The following is a 20,070-nucleotide window of genomic DNA, read 5'->3' on the forward strand; positions in this document are numbered from 1 at the left end:
GGTAGTGCCACAAACACATTCTCCTGTAGATGGTGCCACACAACTCCACAAACAAACCCAAAAATATTTTACTCACCTTGCCCCGTTCCCGCGACAGACGGAGCTGCTCCACAACCTCGAATCGGGACCCTTGCGTAGGCCAGCATGATTCAGTGAAGTCATCATGCCGGTTTGCACAGGGATTATATCCCAGCATCTTATAGGCTGCAGGCCTGACGTGGCCTGTAGCCTATAGTATTCAAATGTATCTGCGCCCGGCACATAACATTATGTTATGTGCCGGGCGACATGGGCACCGTAGCAGCCGCTATGGCTGCTATTGTGCCGCCACTGGGCATTGTGCACTGAGAGAATGGGGCCCTTAGTGAAAGGAACATCAGAGGTACGGTGGCAACCTTTACTGCCAGAAAATACCATTTTAAAATACAGGACAAAAAGGAAGGGGTAATTTTGGGGTGTAGTTTTGTAATGTCCGTGGCTGCGGGCTTTCCGCTTCGTTCTCCCCCTGACAGCCACGAGTCGGCAAGCGCTGGCCCCAGCCTCCTCCTCAGGAGAAGCCAGCGCTAGCGTCTACTCACCACAGCCGGATCCCGTAGGGTACACGCGCATGCTCGTGCCCGCTCTTAAAGGGGCAGCACGCGCACCGGACCTCGTTCATGGACCTTGACCCGTGAGTACTCTGGACTATAAGAGCAGTCCAGCCCCCCAGTTCTTTGCCTGAGCTTTGTTGTGTATTCCTAGTCTGTCTTGCATATGGCCTCCTAGTGTTTCCTGCTCCCAGTGTTCCTGTTCCTGTATCCTATACCTGTATCCTGATCTAGTGTCGTGCTGTGCTGTATACCACGCCTGTCCTGCTTCTCCACGCCTGACGTTCACCTGCTGCCAAGTTCCTGCCAAGCCTGCCTTGCTACTGTCCGAGCTGCCACAGGTACCTATACGAACTATAGATTTTGACCTGCGTCCTGTTGGCCAGCTGCCTTACCGCCAAGACGGTACGGCCCAGTGGGTCCACGAACCCTACGTGACAGTAAGCTCAGGCCATGGACCCTGCTGGTCGATCCAAGACCATGACGACATCACAGGAGATGCGGGCGGATTTACTGGACCTCCAGTCTCGACACGACCACTCCTCCAGGCTTTAGACATTTTCGTAAGTCAGCAGGAGGCACGAGCTGCCGTACCTCCTACTACACCTCCTGGCAGTGTCGACCCGCATTTTTCTTTGCCTCTTCCGGACCGCTTTCATGAAGACGCAGGTTCCTGACGTAGATTTTTGAACCAGTGCCAGATCCATTTCAGCCTGTATACTAGGACATTTTCATCTGATGGCGCAAGGGTCGCTTTCATCATCTCTCTCCTCACTGGCAAGGCACTTGCATGGGCGAACCCTATCTGGGAGAGACAAGGACCAGAGACCCGTGACTTCCAAGCCTTTCTCCGGACTTTTCGAATGGTGTTTGAGGAGCCTGGACGGGTCTCATCTGCTGCGGCTTCCTTGATTAAACTACGCCAAGGAGACACCTTCGTGAGTGAGTACGCCATCCACTTCCGCTTCTGGCGGGAGAACTGTTATGGAACAATGAGGCCCTGGTAGCTGCATTCTGGCATGGACTATCTCCTAAAATTAAGGGCGAACTTGCCGCTCGAGAACTGCCATCTACCCTGGATGACCTCATCCTTTTGTCCGCCTGGATTGATATGCGGATCCGAGAACGCCTCCAAGAGGCTCGTCGGGAAGGAGATACCACTAGTCTGGTACCTACTTTGCAGCAACCCCTGCTGTCCTCAGATGTTGATCCTTCTAAGGAGTCTGTGATGATGGACCGGGGTAAGCTATCCACCCGGGAAAGACAACGCAGACGCACATCGGGACTTTGTCTATATTGCGGCCTCTGTGGCCATCTTGTGCACCTGTGTCCCCAAAAGCCCCAAAGCCTAGGGTTGCTAGGAGTGACAACCTTGGGTAAAAAAGGACTTCCGTCCAAATTGTCCTTACCCTTGACCATAGTGTCCGGCGAGAGAACGCATCAGGTCTCTGCGTATCTGGACTCTGGATCCGCTGCTAATTTCATCCGTAGAGACCTAGTGGACCTTCTTCAATTGCCTACCACCCCTATGGAGAGCCTGTTGATAATTGCTTCTGTGGATGGTCTACTCCTGCCAGACCCAGTTATTGCTGTGACCAAACCACTGAGGCTCCAAGTAGGGGCTCTCCACTCTGAATTGCTGTTGTTCTATGTCCTTCCCAGAGCCGTTGACCCTGTGTTGCTGGGCCTGCCTTGGCTCCGATTGCATGCCCCAGTCCTGGACTGGAACTCTGGAGAGGTTCTCCAGTGGGGTCCCGAGTGTCATAATCATTGTCTGGGACAGATTCGTTCGGCTCAGCCTCCTCTGCCTCAGTCATTGGCAGGATTGCCTAGTCCTTTTTCTTAATTTGCGGACGTCTTCAGCTAGAAAGAGGCGGAGACACCTCCCCCACATCGAGCGTATGACTGTCCTATTGAGCTGGTTCCTGGTGCTTCCCTTCCCCGTGGTAGGGTATATCCTCTCTCTCTGCCAGAGACTCTGTCCATGTCCGCCTATGTTAGAGAGAACTTGGAGCGGGGCTTCATACGCAAGTCTTCCTCCCTGGCAGGAGCCGGGTTCTTCTTAGTCAAAAAGAAGGATGGTTCTCTTCGTCCCTGTATAGAGTACCGGGGTCTCAACCAGATCACGGTGAAAAATAAGTATCCATTGCCATTGATCTCAGAATTATTTCACCGTATACGTGGTGCCAAGATTTTTTCCAAGTTAGACCTGCGGGGGGCTTACAACCTAATCTGGATTCGCCCGGAACGGACACTATGAATATCTAGTAATGCCCTTCGGCTTGTGTAATGCCCCTGCGGTCTTCCAGGAGTTTATTAATGACATTTTGCGTGACCTCCTCTATGTTTGAGTTGTGGTCTATCTTGATGACATCTTGATTTTTTCTCCAGATCCTATGACTCATCAGAGTCATAGTCTTGTTCGTCAATTCTTGCTGCGGTTAAGGGAGAATCATCTGTATGCCAAATTGGAGAAGTGTGTGTTTGAGAGAGATGCGCTACCCTTCCTTGGCTACGTCATCTCGAATAGAGGTCTCAAGATGGATCCTGAAAAGGTAAAGTCCGTCCTGGAATGGCCACGTCCTCAAGGCTTGAGGGCCATACAACGCCATCTGGGATTCGCTAATTTTTACAGACAGTTCATCCCAAACTTCTCTTCACTAACATCTCCTATCGCTAACCTCACCAAGAAGGGCATGAACGCCAAGGTGTGGACTCCTGAGGCAGAGTCCGCATTCAATACCCTGAAGAGTGCCTTCACGTCAGCCTCTATCCTCCATCATCCAGACGTTTTCCTACAGTTCTCGTGAGGTGGACGCCTCCTCTGTTGGTGCTGGTGCACTCCTGTTCCAAGGAGGTTCCAAGGTCAAACCTAGGGTATGTGGATATTTCTCTAAGCTTTTCTCTTCCGCATTGCTCTGTGAGTGCAGCTAACAAGGTCGCTCACTCCAGACCCGCTGGTCTGCTCCAGCCATTGCCTGTGCCAGATGTTCCCTGACAGCATATAGCTATGGACTTTGTTACTGACCTGCCTCTCTCTGCCGGATGCAGTACTGTCTGGGTGGTGGTGGATCGATTTTCGAAAATGGCGCACTTCGTTCCTCTGACCGGCCTTCCATCTGCTCCTCAACTGGCCAAGCTGTTTATCCAACACATCTTCTGCCTGCACGGCTTGCCGCAGCATATTGTGTCTGATCGGGGGGTTCAGTTCACCTCGAGGCTCTGGAGAGCCCTCTGCGGACTTCTAGGTGTGAAGTTGGACTTTTCCTCGGCCTACCATCCTCAGTCCAATGGACAGGTCGAGAGGATCAATCAAATCTTGGAGAACTACCTGCGTCACTTCGTCTCTAGGCAGCACGATGACTGAGTGCAGTTGCTTCCGTGGACTGAATTCTCCTACAACAATCATACCAGCGAGTCCACAAGGAACACTCCGTTCTTCATAGTCCTGGGCCAACACCCACGAATACCTCTCCCGGTTCCTGATTCATCCAAGGTACCAGCTGCTGACGCGGCCTTTAGGGACTTTCTATAGATTTGGCGGCAGACTCGATCCTCTATCCTGCTGACAGTTGACCGTATGAAACGGAGGGCTGACACTAGGAGAAGAGAACCACCTCAGTTTCTTCCTGGCACAAAGGTCTGGCTGTCCTCCAGGAACATTCGACTAAGGGTGCCGTCATGCAAATTTGCTCCCAGGTTCCTCGGACCATTCGAGATCCTACAACAGATCAATCCTGTTGCCTATAAGCTTCGGCTGCCTCCTACCCTCAAGATCCCCAACTCCTTCCATGTATCCCTCCTGAAGCCAGTGGTCCTGAACCGCTACACCAAGACTCCTAGCCCTGTGGTTGTCGCCAGCGGCCCTTCAGACTCCATTGAGGTTCAAGAGATCCTAGACTCCAAAAGAGTGAGAGGAAAGCTCTTTTATTTGGTGGATTGGAGGGGATTTGGTCCTGAAGAGAGGTCTTGGGAGCCAGAGGAGAACCTCAATACTCCTGCTCTTTTGAAAAAGTTTCTATCTCACTCTGGTACCAAGAAGAGGGGGCGTAAGAGGGGGGATACTGTAATGTCCGTGGCTTCCGACTGTCAGCTCCGTTCTCCCCCTGACAGCCACGAGTCGGCAAGCGCTGGCCCCAGCCTCCTCCTCAGGAGAAGCCAGCGGCCGTGTCTACTCACCACAGCCATATCTCGTTCATGAACCTTGACCCGTGAGTACTCTGGACTATAAGAGGGGTCCAGCCCCCAAGTTCTTTGCCTGAGCTTTGTTGCGTGTTCCTAGTCTGTCTTGCATATGGCCTCCTAGTGTTTCCTGCTCCCAGTGTTCCTATTCCTGTATCCTATATCTGTATCCTGATCTAGTGTCGTGCTGTGCTGTATACCACGCCTGTCCTGCTTCTCCACGCCTGACGTTCACCTGCTGCCAAGTTCCTGCCAAGCCTGCCTTGCTACTGTCCGAGCTGCCACAGGTACATATACGAACTACAGACTTTGACCTGCGTCCTGTTGGCCAGCTGCCTTACCGCCAAGACGGTATGGCCCAGTGGGTCCACGAACCCTACGTGACAGGTTTCACATGTAGACCTTTTATTATATAAAATCCCAGGTGTCTAGGATAGTGAAAGAGGTAATACCAAAATTCCTAGTGGTCTAGGCTAGTTCAGAGGTTAATGCCATCTTCCCTGGTAGACTAGTGTAAGAGGACAATCCCTGGTGGTCTAGAGTGGTGAATAACTTAATTAAAGCTACCCTGGTAGGCTTGGGCAGTAAGGGGTTAATATTCTTCATGGGCAGTTAGTGATCACTGCAAATAAGAGAGAGCAAATTCCATTTTGATTTTGCTAAGTCGCTTTAAAAAAAAAGCAGCAAATACTTGATTGATTGCTATGGGCAACTGCTCCACTTTTCTGTTGCACCAGTTTTGATAAATCCCTTCTATAAAGTGTGGAGGAGAAGGGGCAGACAGGGGATAAGGGAATTCAGAGCACTGAAATGCCTAGCATGGGAAATAAAATACAAAGGGCATAGAGAAGACTATTATAATCCTTACCTTATTACCTTACGGGCACATTGAGACGTGGCAGAATTTTTCCGCAGCAAATGTTGGTGCAGATTTGGGACAATTACGCAAACGAATCTGCACCAACTTTTGCATATTTGACAGGTAATTCAGACATTGCAGAAAACACAGCGGACTTGCCACAGATTTCAGTTTTCGCATTTCAAAGGCTGAAATCCGCAGTGAAATTCCGCTTCTTCTCCGCAACAGACAATTTATGCTGCAGACTGAAAATTACGCACCGCAGCCTATGGTCCGCTGCAGAGTTTTCCGCAACGCCTGAACTAACTTGCCTAAAAATGTTTAGAAACAAATGCAAAAAACGGCCACTGGAGAATTCCACTGCGGACACTCTGCAGCGGAATTCCACAGCAATTCCGCCACGTGTGAATGTGCCCTACCTCATTTTCTGATTCTGGTCCTGGAGAGGTGGTGCCCCATTCTGTCTTTTGCAGTGGTGCCTATGATTACTAGTTAAGCCCCTGTGTAAAACAGTTATTGAATGATTAATTCGATAATCTGGAGAACCTATGCTGATGGTTAGTGCTGATAGTCAATGTGTATATGCAATAAACAGGTTTCCACATGCTTTCAATAATTGCACCAAGTTTAACAAATTGTAGTGATTTGGCAAAAAAACTTGTTTTGTAACGCGGTTATGGCTAAACTAAACTGATTTAAAGCTGATCTGTCACTATAATATGCTGCCCTATAAAAGGGCAGCATATTAAAGTGACAGGTCCACTGTACTAATAGTCTTAACTGCAATAAAAAAAAGTATTATGCAGTTTGGCTAATAGGAGCTATCAAAGAATACAGTAGACTCAGAGTTATGAGTCCACTGTATTCATGAGAAGAGCACTTCCCCCGCCTCCTCCCGCCCACCTCAACAGTGACTGACGGCTGTTGTTTTTCTGCATGTATACATAATAGCTGTCAGTCACTAGTGAGGGGGCAGGAAGAGGCGGGCGGAGCGCTCTCCTCATGAAGGCAGCGGACTCAAAACATTAATTCCGCTGTGTTCTTTGTCCACTGTCATTAGCCAAACGACACAGTATACTTTAGTGCTGTTTGGGCTATTAGTACTATAATGTTCTTCGCTTAGATAGGGCAGCATAATATGGTAACAGATCCTCTTTAAAAATGAAATATTTTATGGAAGAGTATATAGGGGAGATAGACCTTCCCAGGTTGGGAGGGGAGGAGAGAGGAACATTGGAGGAGCCCATATCTCTGGAGGAGCTCCAGGCAGCCATAGGGATACTAGCCAGTGAAAAGGCGCCGGGGCCGGATGGTCTTCCGGTGGAAGTTTTTAAGGAATATGGGGAGGAGCTCGCACCGCAGTTATTGGCCACTCTTTTGGATAGTTTTGATAGGGGGCGGCTGCCGGAAACAATGTACGAAGCAACTATAGTAGTTCTGCCTAAAGAGGGGAAAGATCCCCAGCTCCCGGGCTCCTATAGACCAGTTTCTCTACTGACGGCGGATATTAAAATCATAGCAAAAGTATTGGCGCTTCGACTAGCTAAGGTAGTGGCTGGGGTGGTACATGGAGATCAGGCCGGCTTTATGCCATCCAAATCGACGGCGGTGAATCTGAGACGGCTGTTCTTGAATTTACAAGTTCTGCCGGATAATCATGGGGGGAGAGCCATTCTGTCCTTAGACGCGGCTAAAGCATTCGATTGAGTGGAATGGAAATATTTGTGGTCAGTTCTGGAGAAAATGGGATTTGGCCATAATTACATAAAATGGGTAAAGTTGTTATACGTAGCCCCGACAGCAAAGATAAGGGTGAATGGGTTGCTATCGGATCGGTTCGCGCTGGAGCGGGGAACGCGTCAGGGATGTCCATTATCTCCATTGTTGTTCGCGTTGGCGGTGGAACCATTGGCGTGCGCAGTGAGACAACATGAACATATTCAGGGGTTGAGATATGGGGGGGTGGAGGAACGAATTGCATTATACGCAGACGATATGCTGCTATTCATGGCGGATACCGAGCGCACACTACCGTTAGTGATGGCCCTAATTAAGCGGTTTGGGAAATATTCGGGATTGCTCATTAATTGGTCAAAATCGGCTCTAATGCTCATGGACCCGGGGGTTATCCAGACTGGGGAGGAGGAGGTGGAGATACCGGTGGTCACGGAGTTTAAGTATTTGGGGGTTAGGGTGACGGCGAAAGCACAGGATTATATGTCCCTTAATGTAATGCCACTGTTAACAACGATAAAAGCCAAAGTAGAGGCGTGGAATAAGTTACCGCTATCGGCTCTGGGTAGGACGAATCTGATTAAAATGATCCTTATGCCCCAGGTGCTGTATGTCCTACATAACTCCCCGGTATGGATCCCCAAATATTGGTTCAGGAGGTTGCACAACCTTTTTAGGGACCTAGTATGGAAGAAGGGGGTACCTAGGATTAAACTGGAGAAATTACAACTGCCTAAAGAGGAGGGGGGCCTGGCTGTGCCCAATGCTTGGGTGTATTATTTAGCTGCCCAATGTCAGCATTTCTGGGGTGGGAGCAGGAAGAGACATGGGGGTCCAGTGCGCGCATCCTATCATATCTGGGGGGGGGGGGAGAACCCGTTGGTAGGACTGGAAGCGCACAGCTATAAACGGATGGCGAGTACCAGACCCACTCTACTTCTCATACACAAGGTGTGGTGGCAGTGCAAGCAATTGCTGGGGATAGGAGAGTGCACTAAATATACACCACTCTGGAGGAATGCTTATCTGGGGGAATTGGGTAAATTGGAAGGGATGCAGGGGTGGGAGCAGCAAGGCATAATACGATTGAGTCAGTTGTACGAGGGAGGCATACTCAAATCCTTTCAGCAAATAAGGGAGGAGTTTCAGCTGGACTCCCGCATGTTCTATCAGTACCTGCAGATTCGGCACGCTGTGCAGACACAAGCGGCCAGTGTGGACATGACAATACATGCCGCGGGGGTGTTGGAACATATTGCAAAAGCAGTAACGTCAAAAGGATTAATTTCATTGGTTTATCGCAGGTTATTGGTGGAACATCTGGGGGATCCTATGGCACCAGTGAAAGCTATATGGGAGAGAGATGTGGGTCCTATTCCGACAGACCACTGGGAGGCGGTATTGGCAGCAACATGTACTTTGTCCATTAATGTAGCACAACGAAGATCGCAGTTGTTTCTGATACATAGGGTGTATAGGACCCCGTGGGTGCTGAAACAAATGGGATTAAGAGCAGATGCCAAGTGCCCTAGGTGCCCGGAGGAAAAAGCAGACATCCTCCATATGTTCTGGACATGCGGGAGGTTGGGGATTCTGTGGACGGAAATATTGGAGCTAGTGGGGAGAGTGTTTGAGGTACAGATTCCATGGGATCCTGTGGTAATGCTGCTAGGGTATGTTGGAGATTTGGAGGGGGATAGGATGTCAGGGTTGGCAATCGCTAAAATACTATATCAAGTTAGGAAAGGAATAGCAAAACACTGGCTGGATGCGGAGCCACCCTCAAAACAAGAAATCATAGGGGCACTTAACTCACAGGTTCTGATGGAATATAGGATATACTCCAAGAGGGGGTCCAAGGTCAAGTTTGAAAAACAATGGGCTAGGTGGATTGATCAATCTGGGTATGCTTCTGTGGAGCTAATGACACTACGGTCACACGTTCAGGTATAGGGCTACTGACGGTGGGGTACATACGGAGAGCAGGCGTAAGATGGGGAATGGAAAAGGGGAAGAGAAGGAGATAGGATTGGAAAAGTGGTATCGAGAAGACCGGCTGGGGGGATACAAGGGGGAGTTGGGGGGAAGGGAATGTTTGGTTGGATATAAATAATTGGGTCTGTGGAAATTTGCTTATACACTGTATGAGAAAGTACAATGACCTGTAAAAATGTGAAGTTTGTTGAATAAAATTGAACTGATTAAAAAAAAAAATGAAATATTTTATCCATAACTCTAACACTATCACTATTATGATAAGGTGCATGTTTATTTTATATATATTTTAGGTGGAGTATTTGTGGGATGACCTCCGCAGAGAATTTGAAGATCTTGATCCTTATCACACAGGCTTTGTCAGCAAAGAGGAATTTAAAGATCTGTTATCCGAACTTTGCATACATTTGAATGACTATGAACGAGAAATGTTAGCAAAGAAGTTTGAATCGAATGGTGATGGTCGGTGAGTTTTCTCAAATACAGAATGTTGCTTAAAGGAGTTTTCCGATACAAAAGTTTTAATATTTTAATTTGAGATTCCTGATAGGGATGGTGTAAGAACACTGCCCAGCTTTTTTTTTTTTAATTCAATTTAATTACTGCACGCGCGCTGCGCACGATTTGCGCTTTGTTTACTTTTGATACTTCCTCTTGTCTTCAATTTCCTGTAAGGCTCATTGCCTAAATTCGGCTCAGGCGCTGTGATGGCAGAGGATTGGGCATGCGTAGTGAACACGGTTTGCGTAGCAACCACGCATACTCAGAGACTGCTGAGAAGGAGGTCCGGTCAACCTCTTACCTCAGTGTATAGTGACGTCAGGAATGACGTATTCATCCATTGAGCCGGCCGGAAAAGTGAAGTAATAGCTCATGTGTTGGAAACGCATCACGTGACCGGTTTTGGAATAGGATGTTAGAAACAATAATGCAAACGCAAGTATATTACAAACTGCATTAATTTTAGATGTTCAGGTAAATATGTTCCGGAAAACCCCTTTAAAGGGGTTGTTCGAGCACCGGATAGGTCATCAGTATATGATCAGTGGGGGTCCGATATCCGGACCCCACACTAGTCAGCTGTTCCGGCTGCCTTCGTCACTGGATGTTATGCAGATGTCTCCATACACTGTATAGCGACCGTCTGCAGTACTACAGCACAGCCACTATACTGTAACAGGAGCCATCTGCTTCCGGCGTGGACATCCGGTGCCCGGAGGCAGCCTGAACAGCTGATCGGTGTGGAGTCCGGGTGTTGCACCCCCACCGATCAAATACTGTTGACCTATCCTGTACTCCTTGAGTAACGCAATGTGCAAAAGTGTAATGCTACCCTATAGTTGGTAATAATATTGGCAGGCTTGGTGGCAATTAAAAATATACCACTAGTAAACAATAAGATGTTTATGATCATTTATTTGATTTCCTTTAGTATCAGTCTGTTGTGATTTCCATCACGTTTTATGGATCTAGCAACGTTATGGACGTGACCAAGCTTTTCTATTGAAGCATAATTGAAGTGGTGCAGTAGGGGGATAGTTTCCACTTCAAATCAAAAACTTTGGTACATGAAAACGTATTACTAATTTACTATCACATAAGAGATCTGCAAATTGCTTGCCTTTTTTGTGTTTCTTCATGTATTTCTTCTTTTTATACATCTCTGTTTAAACCAATATAGGAAAAGCCCTATTTGAAAAGGTAGGCCACCCTAAATATGATTAATATCTTAAGTCACTATCAAAGCCACTGCCAGTTTACTCTCTTGAGTGACAATAGACACTTCCTAAAAAGCCAAGTGCAATATACAAAGCTGGATGTGTTAAGGGTATGTTCAGACGTGTAGTATTTTACCATGATTGGGCAGCAAACCCATGGCAAATTCTGTATGTATAGCCACTGTAGACAATTGTGAATTGGGGAACAAGGGTTATGAGCGGCAAGCGGCCGAAACAACGCTCCTGTACAATGGTGAATGGCTGCACGATCGACGTTAAAATCGTATGGCCAGTTGCCACCGAATGGGGGCGTGGTTTCGGAGCGAGCGGCTGCTGCGCCATGTGTTCTTACCATTGCACTGAGAGAAGAGAGGGTTAGAGAAGACTATTTAGAAAGTTGCTTTATTTTGCATTTAGGAAGCAAAGGAACAATTACAAATTAAAAAAAAAACTGTGCAAATGTATACATAGAGATTTGTATTCCATCTGTTTATGAATTTCATTTCACCTTCAGGGTATCCTACATTGAATTCTTACAACCTTTTGTACCCCGCCGGAAAGCTTTGAAAACTAAAACCAACATGGAGGCTGTTATGCAGAGCTTACAGTCAGAGACAGATCCTTCTGAAAACCATGATAATGACCTAGGAACACTGACATCGAGAATGCGCAAGAAGGTAAATTCACCTGAGTTCTATCTCATATAGAGGGATTTCTACCTCATACATAGAATTACATGTGCTATATTCACCAGTCCAATATAATTCTAGGACCCTCTCAGAACCTATGATCATCCGATCGCTCGGGTGGTCCATTCTAAGAAAGGCATAACATACAAGCATGCACAAATATGCAGACTCACTACATACATGTACACGCTTACACTCACTATATGCACGCATGCACACACTAATTTGCTACATTCAGTCAAACATACATGCATACACACACACACACACACACACACAATACATACAAACTGTCATAAATTTGCGCAAACATATACACTCACTACAAACACAAATAATGGCTCCATACCTCTGTCCTATAAGAGAAGAGCAGGGGTGCAGTGTGGGTAACAGCAGCATGGGAAAAGGATCTCTAGGGTCAGAGCCAGCTTCTGTGCAGAGATATTAAATTCTTCTTAGTGTATTATATGTGCTACCCACGAGTCCTAGACCTATGGGCAGTAGCATTACATGTCACAACTGCACAGCCGTTCATTGGCTGTGACATGTAATGCTTGTGCCCAGCAGTCCCGGCTCATGCACATGGTGATAACTGCAAAGAGTGCACGATCTATACATTTCTGCCCACAAGCGTTCTCTTCCTAGACAATCCATCCTTTCACCCGATGGTTTTCTAAAGGGGTATCACCATCTTCGAAATTTATGGCATATCCACAGGATATGCCATAAATGTCTGATAGATGCAGGTCCCCATCCCCATCCCATCTCGTGAGGCCGACCACTGAGAATCAGTAAAGACGTAGTCCGGAATGAAGGAAATAGACAAGCTTGCTGTGTTGTGCTGTTTACATAACTCCCATAGAAACAAATGGGAGTTACAGAAATAGCGGAGCACAACAAGCTTGGCTGTTTCTATAATTCCCGCCCACTGACCCTCCACCCTGATGCAGCAGCTGCCTTACCAGAAGAGATGGGGTTGGGGGACCCCCATTCAGGAGATAGGTGTGCGTCCCAGCATTTATCAGACATTTTGTAATGACGGGGGTAAGGAAACAGACAAGTGAGCCCTAATCTACCCGCCACTCAATTCCTGCCTACTTGCAACGACCCGCCCTAGGCGACGGGGTACAACTGGGCGACAGTCCCTACGCTCAATAAGTGCACGACAGACAAACAGACAAGGATACACAGAAGCAAGGGAAAAGGGCAGTTGCCCACGGCAACACCGAGAGCAACAAGAGTAGTGAACGAACTGAGTCAAACCAGGAGTGTACGAGGTACCAAACGCAGAGCAGGAGAGTAGTGAACAAGCCGAGTCAAACCAGGAGTGTACGAGGTGCCAAACGCAGAGCAGGAGAGTAGTCAGTAAGCCAGGGTCAATATGAAGCAGGGTCAAATAGATCAAGAAGCTGCAGCAGGGCCAGGAAACCACACGAGAAGAATCACAAGCAAGGAGGAACAGGAAAGGCAGGTATAAATAGACAGAGGGCGGGAGCTAGCTCCGTTTGGCCAGGCTATGATAGGCTCTCCCACTCCTAAGCCTGCCATCCTGAGTGGTGGAAGATGGAGTCAGTCTCACAGACATAGAAGCAGGTGCAGACTGATTACCTATGGGCGTGGATACAGAAGCTGTGCCTGGCAGATCCTTAACAGTACCCCCCCTTTTATGAGGGGCCACCGGACCCTTTCTAGATGGACCTGGTTTATTGGGGAAACGAAGATGGAACCTCCTGACCAATACCCCAGCGTGAACATCCCGGGCGGGTACCCAAGTCCTCTCCTCAGGCCCGTATCCTCTCCAATGGACCAGGTACTGGAGGGAGCCTTGGACCATCTTGCTGTCCATAATCTTGGCCACCTCGAATTCTACCCCCTCAGGTGTGAGAACGGGGACAGGAGGTTTCCTCGAGGGAGCCAAGGACGGAGAGCAGCGTTTAAGGAGGGAGGCATGAAACACGTCGTGTACTCGAAAAGACGGGGGCAACTCCAGTCGGAAGGAGACAGGATTAAGGACTTCAATGACCTTGTACGGCCCTATAAACCGGGGAGCAAACTTCTTGGACGGGACTTTAAGGCGCAAGTTCTTTGACGATAGCCACACCAGATCCCCGACCATAAACAAGGGGTTAGCAGAACGTCTTCTATCTGCCTGAGTTTTTTGTATGCTCTGGGATGCCTCTAGGTTCTTCTGAACCTGGGCCCAGACTGTGCACAGTTCCCGATGAACGACATCTAGCTCGGAATTGTTGGAACTACCAGGTGAAACGGAGCAGAACCGTGGATTAAACCCAAAATTACAGAAAAATGGGGAGACCCCTGACGAGTTACTGACCCGGTTATTAAGGGAAAATTCGGCGAGGGGAATGAATGAGACCCAATCATATTGACAGTCAGAGATAAAACACCTTAAATATTGTTCTAGTGACTGATTAGTCCTCTCAGTTTGGCCATTAGTTTCAGGATGGAAGGCAGAGGAGAAGGACAGATCAATCTCCAACTTTTTACAGAAGGCTCTCCAAAACAAAGAAACAAATTGTACACCTCTGTCAGAAACAATATTGACAGGGACCCCATGGAGACGCAGGATATGTTTGACAAACAAGGTAGCTAACGTCTTAGCATTGGGTAGTTTTTTGAGGGGCACAAAGTGGCACATCTTACTGAAGCAGTCTACTACAACCCACACCACCGACTTGCCTTGAGATGGAGGCAAATCGGTGATAAAATCCATGGAGATATGGGTCCAAGGTCTCTGGGGAATGGGCAAAGAACGTAGTAAGCCCGCTGGTCAGGACCTGGGAGCCTTGGACCTAGCACAGACCTCACAAGCGGCGACGTAGGCCTTAACGTCCATAGGCAACCCAGGCCACCAATAGTTTCTGGCAATGAGGTGCTTGGTACCCAGGATGCCTGGATGACCAGATAGAGCGGAGTCATGATTTTCCCTAAGTACCCTTAGCCGGAATTGCAGGGGAACAAACAGCTTGTTCTCAGGAAGGTTCCCGGGAGCTGAACCTTGATCAGCAGCAATTTCAGAAACTAAGTCAGAATCAATAGAGGAAATGATTATACCTGGAGGCAAAATGCAAGCAGGATCTTCCTCTGAAGGAGGGCTGGCCATGAAGCTACGCGACAGTGCATCAGCCTTAATATTTTTAGACCCAGCCCTATAGGTAACCAAAAAGTTGAATCTGGTAAAAAATAACGCCCATCGAGCTTGTCTCGGGTTTAGCCTCCGGGCAGATTCTAGGAAAACCAGATTCTCGTGGTCAGTAAGGACCGTTACCTGGTGCCTAGCCCCCTCCGGGAAGTGGCGCCACTCTTCAAATGCCCATTTAATGGCTAAGAGTTCGCGGTTGCGAATATCATAGTTACTCTTAGTGGGCGAAAACTTCCTGGAGAAGTAGGCACAGGGACGGAGATGGGTGAGGGACCTGGTATCCTGGGACAAGACAGCCACCACTCCCACCTCGCACGTGTCAACCTCCACGATAAATGTCTCAATTTGGTTGGGCTGTACCAACACCGGGGCCGAGATAAAGCACTTCTTAAGGACCTCAAAAGCCTGGACAGCCTCAGGAGGCCAGCGGAGGAGATCAGCACCCTTGCGAGTGAGATCCGTAAGAGGCTTAGCGATGACCGAGAAATTAGCAATAAATCTCCTGTAATAATTAGCGAACCCCAAGAAGCACTGTAACGCCTTCAGGGAGGCAGGTTGGACCCATTCCGCCACAGCCTGGACCTTGGCGGGGTCCATGCGGAATTAATGAGGAGTGAGGATTTGACCCAAAAATGGTATCTCCTGCACCCCAAACACGCATTTTTCGGTCTTCGCAAACAGTTTGTTTTCCCGAAGGACCTGGAGCACCTTCCTGACATGCTCAATGTGGAAGGACCAGTCCTTGGAAAACACAAGTATGTCATCAAGGTACACTACAAGAAATACCCCCAGGTAATCTCTTAAAATCTCATTTATGAAATTCTGGAAGACCGCGGGAGCATTACACAACCCAAAGGGCATGACGAGGTATTCGAAATGACCTTCGGGCGTGTTAAACGCAGTCTTCCACTAATCTCCCTCTTTGATGCGGATAAGGTTATACGCCCCCCGTAGATCAAACTTCGAGAACCATTGGGCCCCCTGAACCTGATTAAAGAGATCAGGAATCAAAGGAAGGGGATACTGGTTCCTTACAGTGACCTTATTCAAGTTACGGTAGTCAATGCATGGCCTAAGACCACCATCCTTCTTCCCTACGAAGAAGAAGCCAGCACCTACCGGAGAAGTAGAGGGGCGAATGTAACCCTTGGCCAGGCATTCCTGGATATACTCTCTCATGGCTTCACGTTCGGGACAAGAGAGATTAAATATCCTACCCTTGGGGAGCTTAGCTACTGGTACCAAATCGATAGCGCAATCGTATTCTCTATGAGGAGGTAACACTTCGGAGGCCTCCTTAGAGAAAACATCAGCGAAGTCCTGAACAAACTCAGGTAGCATGTTCACCTCCTCAGGGGGAGAAATAGAATTAACAGAAAAACATGACGTCAAGCATTCATTACCCCATTTGGTAAGATCCCCAGTATTCCAGTCAAACGTGGGATTATGCAACTGCAACCAGGGAAGGCCTAAAACCAAATCGGACGATAATCCCTGCATCAACAGTACAGAGCACTGCTCCAAATGCATGGAGCCAACAAGGAGTTCAAAAACAGGGGTATGCTGTGTAAAATAACCATTAGCAAGAGGAGTGGAGTCGATACCCACTACCGGGACAGGTTTAGGCAAATCAATCAATGGCATAGCTAGAGACATAGCAAATTCCACAGACATGATATTAGCAGAAGACCCTGAATCCATGAAGGCACTGCCGGTAGCAGACCTACCACCAAAAGAGACCTGAAAGGGAAGCAAGATTTTATTACGTTTCATATTTACGGGAAATACCTGTGCGCCCAAGTGACCTCCCCGATGATCACTTAGGCGCGGAAGCTTTCCGGCTGCTTATTCTTACGCCTAGGACAGGTGTTCACTTGATGCTTGTCATCCCCACAATAGAAGCAGAGACCATTCTTCCTGCGGAACTCTCTACGTTGTTGGGGGGACACGGAGGCCCCGAGTTGCATTGGTACCTCCGAGTCTTCCGTGGAAGAACGAAGCAACGGAACCTCGGGAGGCATCATGGGGGAGTCAGAGGAGAAAACACAAAAACATTCACGTTGTCGTTCCCTGAGACGTCGGTTAAGTCGTACCGCTAAAGCCATAACCTGGTCTAGGGAGTCAGAAGAGGGATAGCTAACTAGCAGGTCTTTCAGGGCATTCGACAGACCCAACCTAAACTGGCACCTTAAGGCAGGGTCATTCCACCGAGACGCTACGCACCACTTCCTAAAGTCCGAGCAATACTCCTCAACATGTCTCTTACCCTGACGTAAGGTCACCAGCTGGCTCTCGGCAAAGGCAGTCCTGTCAGTCTCGTCATAAATGAGTCCGAGAGCGGAAATGAAAAGATCAACGGAGGAAAGTTCAGGGGCGTCAGGAGCCAAGAAGAAGGCCCATTCTTGGGGCCCTTCCTGGAGCCGGGACATAATTATACCCACCTGCTGGCTCTCAGAACCTGAGGAGTGGGGCTTTAGGCGAAAATAGAGCCTACAACTCTCCCGAAAGGAGATAAAAGTCTTCCGGTCCCCTGAGAACCGGACAGGCAACTTGAGGTGGGGTTCAAGAGGTGAGGTGAGGGGCACTACCATGGTAGCATCAGGCTGGTTGACCCTCTGAGCCAGGGCCTGGACCTGTAAGGAGAGACCCTGGATTTGCTGAGCCAGGGTCTCAAGGGGGTCCATAGTAGTGTGAGGGACCAGGGTAGACTAGGTATAGGGCTTATGATTAGGTAATGACGGGGGTAAGGAAACAGACAAGTGAGCCCTAATCTACCCGCCACTCAATCCCTGCCTACTTGCAACTACCCGCCCTAGGCGACGGGGTACAACTGGGCGACAGTCCCTACGCTCAATAAGTGCACGACAGACAAACAGACAAGGGTACTCAGAAGCAAGGGAAAAGGGCAGTTGCCCACGGCAACACCGAGAGCAACAAGAGTAGTGAACGAGCCGAGTCAAACCAGGAGTGTACGAGGTACCAAACGCAGAGCAGGAGAGTAGTGAACAAGCCGAGTCAAACCAGGAGTGTACGAGGTGCCAAACGCAGAGGAGGAGAGTAGTCAGTAAGCCAGGGTCAATATGAAGCAGGGTCAAATAGATCAAGAAGCTGCAGCAGGGCCAGGAAACCACACGAGAAGAATCACAAGCAAGGAGGAACAGGAAAGGCAGGTATAAATAGACAGAGGGCGGGAGCTAGCTCCGTCTGGCCAGGCTATGATAGGCTCTCCCACTCCTAAGCCTGCCATCCTGAGTGGTGGAAGATGGAGTCAGTCTCCCAGACATAGAAGCAGGTGCAGACTGATTACCTATGGGCGTGGATATAGAAGCTGTGCCTGGCAGATCCTTAACACATTTATGCAATATCCTGTAGATGGGATGACCCCTTTACGCAATTGTCTATCCCCGGAGGCATCAGCTGCATTTAGAAAAAAAAATGTAATTAACTTGTGAAAAAATGTATTCATAATAGTGCTGCCCCTAAACTCTGCTGCCATAGGCACTCACCGTCGGGTGCCATGGGGCAAATACGGCTCTTAGGTATTGTTTCTGAAAATATAAAAGATCAACAGCTATATTGTTTTTATGTGTGCTGGTTTTACAGTATATTGATAGAAAATGATTGCCTCCTTATATTTCTGTAGCATTGTACATTTACAATAGATCAGCTGCTTGTCGCTCTATGTACCTTTTTACCTAATTTGTCATAAGAATTGTACTATAATGATTCCCCTTTTTGGCAGAACATCACCAAATTTCCCAAAAACTATTATTGTTAACTGAAAATTCAGAACTGGTTTCAAATATGTGTTCATAGTGAACAAGTGTAAAATGAAATGTGCTACACTACTGCAATACCCTCCTTTTTTCCAATTTTGCAGGAGGTCAGGGTACTCACCCTTTAAACACCCCCTGCTCCAGCACTGACGCTTTGTTAACTACCTGTTTCGGTCCCGGAAGGTCCTGCTGCGATCACGTGCTGTTCAGGCCAGCGATTAGCTGCAGCGGCATGTGACCGATAAATGGCATGTGACCACTGCAGGAGCTTCCCGGAGCGGTGGCAAGCAGGGTGTAAGCGCTGGAGGGGGAACTCAGGGGATTAGTACTCGTTAGTTTATTATTTTATACTCTCCTCTGGCCTCCTGCAAAAATTAAAAACTCCCAGATAACCCCTTAAGTATATGATGAGAATAAAATGAAACAAAGAAATCTTCTATCACAGTATGCAGATAGAACATCAACTCTGCTGTTCACATCTGCATCAAGACTTTCTTTTCTACATAATAGATCCATTTTTAACGGATCAAAACGAAAGCATAAGTCCTAATGGATTTCATCGACTGATTGGATTGGTTGGGTGTTCTTGTTTTACTTAGTAGAATAATGTTCAGATTATGCTATTCTCCATGCCAAAAACAGAAACTTGCCTTTAGAAAAATAAGAATGAATTCAATGAGGATGTTAAAGGGCTTGACTCAAAGACTTCCCAGGTCCATATGACCTATTAGGACATATAGACTTCATAGAGAGGGTGCCTTGCTTGGGACCTCCCTTCATAAGCCATGAAGGAGCAGCTCTCACTCTAGGAAACCTGACCTGTTCGCGCATTACATGGACGGCCATTCATTTGAATGGCCGCCATGTAATGTAATATTGACCCTGTTGCGGCCACTGCTGTAAAAATGAGCGGCTAGATGCTATAACAACTTATGGCTGGGGGTTAGAGAAGCAAGTCGAGCTGTGATCAGCTGATCATTGCACCAACTTCGTTTTAAAAAGAGGTAAAGCAATAACATGCCTGTATACCGACATGAACGCTGTAGCCAATCACTGGCCTCATCGGTCTCGTGCCGTATAACTCTACAACCTGACTGTTAAGTCAATGGGAGGGAGAAAAAAAAGGTTAATAACTGATCCATCAAATGAATCAGAACAAATGCATCATATCAGTCATGGTCATTGCAAAAATAGAAGCCTTAATGTCAGTGTGAACAGTGCTGCAGCTTCCAAAACGGTGATAAAATCTTTCCAAGGCTGTTTTATGATAGGTCATAGATTGCATTGATGAACTTTGATCTTGGACCAACACTGAATAGAGAGCTTAAACCCTTTGGCACTACACAGAGATTTGTTATGAAATCTGGCAT

The 20,070-nt window shown here is 47.9% G+C and overlaps 1 protein-coding gene across 1 annotated transcript in view; it reads left to right on the forward strand.

Moving 5' to 3' along the window:
* The window catches only part of LOC142736331 (EF-hand calcium-binding domain-containing protein 6-like), a 159,577-nt gene that overhangs the window by 121,048 nt on the left and 18,459 nt on the right, over positions 1 to 20,070 (forward strand). The window contains exons 17-18 of the mRNA XM_075849637.1: positions 9,651 to 9,823; positions 11,590 to 11,752. Coding sequence (XP_075705752.1) covers positions 9,651 to 9,823; positions 11,590 to 11,752 — 336 coding nt within the window. The remainder of the gene's footprint in view (positions 1 to 9,650; positions 9,824 to 11,589; positions 11,753 to 20,070) is intronic.

This window comes from Rhinoderma darwinii, chromosome 1, assembly GCF_050947455.1.
Source record: "Rhinoderma darwinii isolate aRhiDar2 chromosome 1, aRhiDar2.hap1, whole genome shotgun sequence".
Classification (NCBI taxonomy): Eukaryota; Metazoa; Chordata; class Amphibia; order Anura; family Rhinodermatidae; genus Rhinoderma; species Rhinoderma darwinii.